This window comes from Mus pahari, unplaced genomic scaffold (genome assembly GCF_900095145.1).
Source record: "Mus pahari unplaced genomic scaffold, PAHARI_EIJ_v1.1 scaffold_8678_1, whole genome shotgun sequence".
Taxonomy (NCBI): Eukaryota; Metazoa; Chordata; class Mammalia; order Rodentia; family Muridae; genus Mus; species Mus pahari.
Window position 1 is genome coordinate 1 of NW_018393734.1, and position 7,984 is coordinate 7,984.

General features: G+C 38.6%; 1 protein-coding gene across 1 annotated transcript in view; it reads right to left on the reverse strand.

Moving 5' to 3' along the window:
- Window positions 1-71: 71 nt before the first annotated feature.
- LOC110315704 (solute carrier organic anion transporter family member 1A6) overlaps window positions 72-7,984 on the reverse strand; it is a 52,630-nt gene continuing 44,717 nt past the window's right edge. Inside the window, exons 12-14 of the mRNA XM_021189695.1 lie at window positions 5,790-5,854; window positions 4,052-4,169; window positions 72-879 (exon numbers count right to left, since the gene is read on the reverse strand). Of these exons, the coding sequence (XP_021045354.1) occupies window positions 660-879; window positions 4,052-4,169; window positions 5,790-5,854 (403 nt within the window). The 3' untranslated portion in view covers window positions 72-659. The remainder of the gene's footprint in view (window positions 880-4,051; window positions 4,170-5,789; window positions 5,855-7,984) is intronic.

Genomic DNA, 7,984 nt, shown 5'->3' on the forward strand with positions numbered 1-7,984 from the left:
GTGGGTGGGTAGGGGAACAGAGGTGGGGGGAGGGGTATGGGAATCTTTCGGGATAGCATTTGAAATGTAAATAAAGAAAATAATAATAAAAAAATAAAATAAAAAAAAGAAAAATGAAAGAAGGAATTGAAAACAAGAGATGACACATTAGTGAGAGTCTCATCTCTGAATTCAAAAGTCTAGAATGAGAAAAGAAAGATAACAGCTCCCAAATAGTTTAAAGACACATGCAGACACCTTGCACATAGAAAAGGTGAATTTGAACAATTTATTTCAATATGACACAACCAGAAGGCATACTTTCAGCTCTAATTACCTCCAAGATTGAAATGTAAATTTAATGAAATTAAAGTGAAATGAAATCCATTTGAAGGTATGCATGAAACACACACTTCCTTTGACTGAGTTTAAAGAGAAAATGCTATTTGAAAATGAAGGCTTTTTAAAGTCCAGGGTGGGGGTCACCATAAAAGTCTTCACTAGGAAAATCTTAAGTACTAGCCTAAAGTTCTGAAAATAATACCAATAATTATTTTTATAATGAGAAAAATGGTTTTTGAGGTCATTAAAGATGAAGGTTCCTAATATATCTTTAATGATTCAAAGGAAGTGAAATGTGCATTCTGTTAATGGCCTTGCACAGGCCAGTAGAAAACTCATTACAGCTTCGTTTTCAGTTCTCCATCACTCTCAACCTTAGGACTTCTATGTGCATCTATGCACTCACTTTCCTTCTCTGTGGGCTTCATCTCTGCAAGTTCAGTTTCTGAAGAGTCCATTTGCCCAGGGAATTGGAATTTCCTGACAAGTCTTAGAATGAGGAAGGCAGGGAGAAAGCTTGATCCTCTTAGAGCTGCAGGCAATCCAAGGTAAAGGCGCCTATTGAAAAGAACGAATCTGTATTAAATCTTAATGTGTTTACTAAAAACTAAATTTTCACATTGTTACAGATCTTTTTTCCAAGAGAAGCGTCCAGTGATAATTATGCCCATGCATTTTATCTAATCTATTTTGTGTGTTAAAATGCCAAAACAATTCACCATGAAACTTTAGACATATTGGTTCATTTCTATTATCAGCCTAACGATACTTAGGATTATTGTAGAAATACATCTCTGAGTGTGTCTATGAGGGTGCTTTTAGAAAGGTTTAGCTGACACTGAAATCCTCCCATGAACATGGGCACCATTGGTTGGGCTTCCAGCACTAAGTGCTTTCTGAAAGAATGTTTAACATGACCAGCGTTCTCAAACTTAGCCACCGTGCCTCATCTGTCATCATCACAGACTCTGTCACCAAGCTTTGCCTGACATTACCACATACTCTGCCTCTATTCCAACCTGCTATGATCACCTGTTCTCTGAAATACTGAGCCAAAAAACTCTAAGGAATGTTAAAGAAACTCTTTTCTGTTTGCTTTGTTCAAATTTTAATCACACATTATATAAAGCATCATGAAGTCACTTTTCAAGTTATCTCCTCTCAGCATTTGTATGCTGTTACACCAATAGATTTTTATAATATTGAAATTCTTTTATGTCTAAAGGAAATCCTGTCGGTCATTTCTATATATTAATAGATTCAATTTGTTAATTTTCATATATGCTTTAGCATGTACAAAAATTAATGTATAATATTATTATTTTTGATTGTATATACAGGTTTGGTCTCGGTGTGAGTATGTGTTCATGAGTTCAGCTCCCAGCTGGGAGTTGGAGTGAGTGGATGTTGTAAGCTTCCCAGTGTGGGTTATGGGGATGGAACTCATGCCCTCTACAATATGTGTTCTTATCCCCTGACCCACCTCTTCAGCTACTAATTCTTTTCATTTGAGAAGATTACCCAGTTATGTATGAGAACTGTACAAGCTTCCTGACATGAATGAAGTAATTTCCCCTTTTACAATTTCTTAAAAATAACTTGGATACTATTATAAGCATCTGTTCTTTGTATATTTAATAAAATATGCCTTAAGTTTTCTGGATTTAATGGGTTTGGGAAATGTGTATTTTTGACATAGGCATATTTGTAAATAACTATAAAAGTATTCCTTTCTGTTCTCAATATATTTATAGTAAAATCTAGTGCAAAGGTTAGTGTTGTCAATTGCAAACTGTGTATAATGTTCTGGGAAGGAAGTTTCAATGAAAGTGTGTGTGGATTATATTGGCCCTGCAAACACGCTGGTGGGACATTATTGTTTTGATTAAATCAATAGAGGTGAAAAGACCCAGCCCAGAGTTGGCTGTTCCGTTCCTTAGTCAGGAGATCCTGAACTACATCTGAATAGAGAAAATGGAGCATGGACTTGGTGGTTCATACTCTTAATCCCAGCACTGAGGCAAACATATCTCTGTCAATTCAAAGCAAGGCTGATCTACAAAGTGAGTTCCAGGACAATGAAAGCCACACACAAAGAAACCATGTTTTGAAAAACAAAACAAACAAAAAAAAACAAGAATATAGAAAATGATCATGGCTACTTGTACAGAAAGAAATCATAGATTCTTTAGACTTCAGGTGTAACTGTCTGGAAATATTTGCTTTTTCTAAATAGATAATAAATTAACAAATATCTTAGTTTATTTTTCTGACACTATTATAAAAGATCTTGTCAAAACCAATTTAAGGAAAAATGGTTAATTTGCTCATAGTTCTGGGATATGGTCTACCTTTCTAGGGATGTCAAGGCAACTGGAACTTTCACACACACACACACACACACACACACACACACACACACACATGCTAAAAAGTTATTGAGTCCTTTCACTTTGTTGTGATTTGTACACAAGTCTGGGAATGCAATCTCAGCCATTCCCCAGCCATACACACTTTGGACAGCACAAAGGCTCACTTTTCTCTTCAAGAATTTTTCAGAGTAGTGCCTATCCAGAAACAGAACCATAGGTGCGAATTCCTTTAGGCTGAAAGAGTTTTAGGAGCAAAGAGTAGTGTGACTACAATGTGTTCTATATAAAAAACAGTTTGTCTGTGGGCTTCTTTGAAAATTGTACCTGAGAGGTGAAGCAAGGTCCTAAGAGCCAGAGTCTGTTTCAAGGTCAACTTGGCATGGCACTGGCGATGGAGCAACAGTGAACCCACCATTCTCTCAGTATGCTGTTAGTGACAGCTGCCTGCTTAGCATTGAGAGCAATACGAACCACATAAGTAACTGCTTTTAGATCAAGGAGCAGCATGAACCACACACAACTGGTTACATCCAAACTTCAAATGGTGTGCTCCCTGCTCTTTCGGTACTTGAGGGGAAGGGCTTCAGTTATTTCTATGCGTGGCAACCTCCTCTCCTCGTGACACACTCTCAGTGGGTTTGTACCACAATCACTCTACTGAGTTGCATCCATGAGACAGCTAACCATATGTGCAGTGGCATATCTGTGTGTTTCCAGAGATTAGACCATCAGATAAATTTAGATAACAAGTCCCTTTTCAATATAGTCTTAGCTACAGTACCTGGAAATTTTTGTTAAGCTGTGTGGTACTATACACATTTGAGGTTCTCATCAAGTTAGGCTGCAACATGCAACTTTCTAGGAGCTAGAATGCCAGAATACATGCTACCTGGATGTTCTAGGGCTCTGTCACCCCAACCAGTGCAATGGAACTCTGTCTATAGATATGGGGTGATAGGAGCTGAAAGATTTGTTCCTGCATATAGCACCATTATCCTGGGTATCTGGACTTGGCTGTCTTGTTCATATCTAGCATTCTGCCATACTAGCTAAGCTCAAAATTGAGCTCTCCCCGGTTAATCCAGGCCTTCTGTTCACATAACTGCTCCCTTTCTCAAGTAGTTCTGAGGTTTTTTTGAAGGGTTCTTAGGAAACCCACTCAGGGTATGTACACATATATACATATATATCACATACTTTAGAAATAATGGGTAAATATTAAAATATATAAATGAGGAAGTTATACCATTCATGTGTGTTTTGAAAATGAAGCCACATATAATCCTATGAGTCAAAAATGTTAGATATGAATGAGGAAATTTTATAATACAACAGTTGGTCTCAAAGGTTATCCTTACCTGAAGCTACTCATTTCATAGGCCCTGCATGCCCCTGGCTCACCACACTTCAGGGTTCCCCAATGTAAGCATGTTCTGTCTATCAAAGCACCAAAGTAAATAGGTGCCGGAATGCCAGCTGCAATGGAGAGAGAAAAGGACAAAATAAAACAAATCACAATCAAAATATAACCAAAGAAAAGACTCATTGACAGGAATAAAGAAAAAAGAGAGATGTGTTATTTTTTCTGGAAGTACTTCAATTATCCTATTTTTTAAAAAGCAACATAACAAATTATGAATCACATGTTCTAAACTTACTTTCAGGAATTTTAAGCTAATGTAAATAAATGACATTTATATATAAGACACTAAGAAACCATTCATGGAGTTCATAATCATAAACCTCATATATTTTCTGAAATATTTTCTATTGGTTTTCTGTACATCCAACTAACAAAACCATTTATTTCTTATTTTATTCTTGAGTTTTCTAAAATATAAAAGGTAAAAATAAGTTCAATTAAGGTCTTTAAAGAAGAGAGAAAACATTTTTCATTTCTACAGTTACTTCATTCTCAGACGAATTACAAGTAGCCAGTGCTAAACACAGAACTTATAATCTGAAACTTGCAAATTTCAGTGTAAAGTGGGCAGAAAACACCTACGTTAAATATGCTACAAGGTCATACGAACTTCCTAAATGTGAGTAGCTACAATATTGCAGATCCAAGAACAAATTATCTTTTCTCTCTCTTTTTTTTCAATCTACATTTTTTATTAGATATTTTCATTATTTACATTTCAAATGCTATCCTGAAAGTTCCCTATGCCCTCCCCCTGCCCCTGCTCCCCTACCAACCCACTCCCACTTCTTGGCCCTGGCATTCCCCTGTTCTGGGACATATATAGTTTGCAAGACCAAGGGGCCTCTCTTCCCAGTGATGACCGAATAGGCCATCTTCTGCTACATATGCAGCTAGAGACACGAGCTCTGGGGCTACTGGTTAGTTCATATTGTTGTTCCACCTATAGGGTTGCAGCCCCCTTCAGCTCCTTGGGTACTTTCTCTAGCTCTTCCATTGGGAACCCTGTGTTCCATCCAATAGCTGACTGTGAGCATCCACTTCTGTGTGTGCCAGGCACTGGCATAGCCTCACAAGAGCCCACTATATCAGGGTCCCTTCAGCAGAATCTTGCTGGCATGTGCAATAGTGTCTGGGTTTGGTGGCTGATGATGGGATGGATCCCCGGGTGGGGTAGTCTCTGGATGGTCCATCCTTTCATCTTAGCTCCAAACTTACTCCCTCTTATTAACCATTCCTTGCCCCATCCCTGTCTCAGACCATATATCTGTTCAATTACTGCATGAAGCTTTTGAGATGCGGTGGCTTAGGAGGCCACTGCCTTCCACCCATCCAAACACTAAGAATGCCATCAGATAACATCTGAGGCTAGAGCAGAGAATTACCTGCTCTGCTGTAATCAACCTACCTGATGTTTCCACAGATATATTTAAGAAGAACCTTGTTCATGGATTCCTCTAACTATAAACCACATAAAACTATCTTCCTACTGGAACATATTTGGATGACCACGACATGGTCACTCATGTTTGATTCTAGAATAAACTCTCATTCCCTTTAAGGTGAGAGTTGCATTTTGTGCTGACAAGATAGTTTTATCTTCTAATTTAGGGGAAATAAATTGGCTAACTAAGCACTTAATATTGATCTGATATGCTGGGAATTCTTCATACCAAATAGTCTCATGCAAAATGCCTGTAGTCCAATTCCAAGTGATTTCTCTTCAGACTTCATACATCTGAAAATACACACATAAATGAATAAAAGTTCATTATGCAAATCTATACCCTCTCTAGCATCCTCCCAATGACAGCAGCAGTTCACGATTCTAATGTTTAGGCTTCTCATCCTGAAGTGAGACTGATACAGCTGTTCCTTTGTAAATTCTACATTGAAAGAGGAGAATACGGACTTCTGTAAGCTGGCCTCTGACCTCCCCACGTCTGAAGCTCCTTAGCAGCTAGACACTGCCAGTTAACTTAGATGAATATTTTCCTGGTAACTATGGCCACAACCATGCCACACCTACTAGAATGGACCTCAAGCTGTAAAACCACAAACCATATACACATTCCTTCTCTTAAGTTATTTGCCAGGCATTTCCTCATGTTGATAAAACACATGTCATATAAAAATTCAAAGGATGGTAAATGTAGCCACACAGATAAAAAGAGAAAGAATCCATTAAGCATGCAATGTTAATGAGGAAACTACTTTGTTATATGGATTTAAAATTTATAAATATTTGTCTCTCCTATACTGCCTATGAAGATAGACTTGAGATGGCTTTGAAAACTACATTCAAAGGGAAAATTACAAAGCCATAAGGACAAAAACTGAAAAATATTCTGATAAATTAGGAATGTGGAAGCCTTTTTTAATGTGACCTTTTCCCAGCAAATACATCATTAGACAAGAAAATCATAATATGTATAATTGTTGAGATTTTTGTTTTGGAAGTGATTCTGTGAAAGACTTTAGGAAAACACCACAGACTAAAAGAATAATGATGACATTCAAATAGTACTCGCATGTTTTCTAGCATTTACACTGCAATCACCATATTCAGCAAGAAAGATCAAGGAAACATGGGAAAAATGATTTGAATACACGTTAGCCTCATTACATCATGAAATCACACATTAGGGCCTATAAGATGGCTCAAATTTGACAAATTGAGTTCAGTGTCTAAAACCCCAAGTGGTACAAAATGAACCAACTCCTGGGAGATGTCTTGTCATCTCAATAGGTGTGTCATGGCATGCAAACACACACACTAAACACTCTCTCATACACACACATGTAGACACATACACACACATACACGTGTACATATATGTACATACACAATAAATATTTTAAATAATAATACATTAAAACATCAATTAGCCATGTTTTTTATAACCAATTGAAGAGTTGACTTAAGAAAGTAAAATAATTAAGAAACTGAGTGGGGGATGGAAGTGGGGACAGTCATAGAAGACACATGAGAGCCTCTCACCGGAGCAAGCTTGAAGGTTTTAACGCAAGAGTTTAGTTGCTCCTAAGCTCTTCACCTGTGACCATTCTCCTCTATAAGGAAGCATCCTTGCCAACAAAGCATGCAGGTTTGAGACATCTGGAGTAGCCACATCACCTGAATCTGCCTGGCTTGTGATGGGAGTGACAGATGTCACGGCCAAATGTCCCTCACTTGCAAGAATAACTCTTAAGAACTATCAGTACTTGGTTTGTTTTTCTTTCTGTGCACTTATGAAATGAAACAAGGCATATACCACATTTCCATTTGGTAAATATAAAAATATAGCATCTTACAATGGAAAATGAATAAATAAGAGCATGTACATAGCCTATTCCAGTCAGTGTATATGTATATCAGGGGAAAGAAAGACTACAGGGGAGGGTGAGCACACAGAAAAGAGGAGGAGAGAGGAGAGGAGAGGAGAGAAGAGGAGAGGGGAGGAAAGGGGAGGAGAGGAAAGGGGAGAAGAGGGGAGAAGAGGGGAGGAAGGGAGAGGAGAGAAAAAGGGAGGAGAGGAGAGGAGGAGGGAAAGGGGAGGAGAGAGGAGGAGGGAAGAAAAGGAGAAAGAACAGCAGAGAGAAGAGAGGAAAGGAGAGAAAAGAGGAGGAGAGAAGGGAAGGGAGGGAAGAGGAGAGGGGGGAGGGGATGGGAGGGAAGAGAAGAGGAGGGAAGAGAAAAGGGAATGGGAGGTGAGGAGGAGAGGAAAGGAAACGGAAGGAAGAGGAGAGGAGAAGGAGGGAAGAGGAGAGGAGAGGAGATGGGAGGAGAAGACAGAAGAGGGCAGGAGAGGAGAGGAGGGGAGGAGAGGGGAGGGGAGAAGAGAAGGGAAAGGAAGGGGAAGGGAGG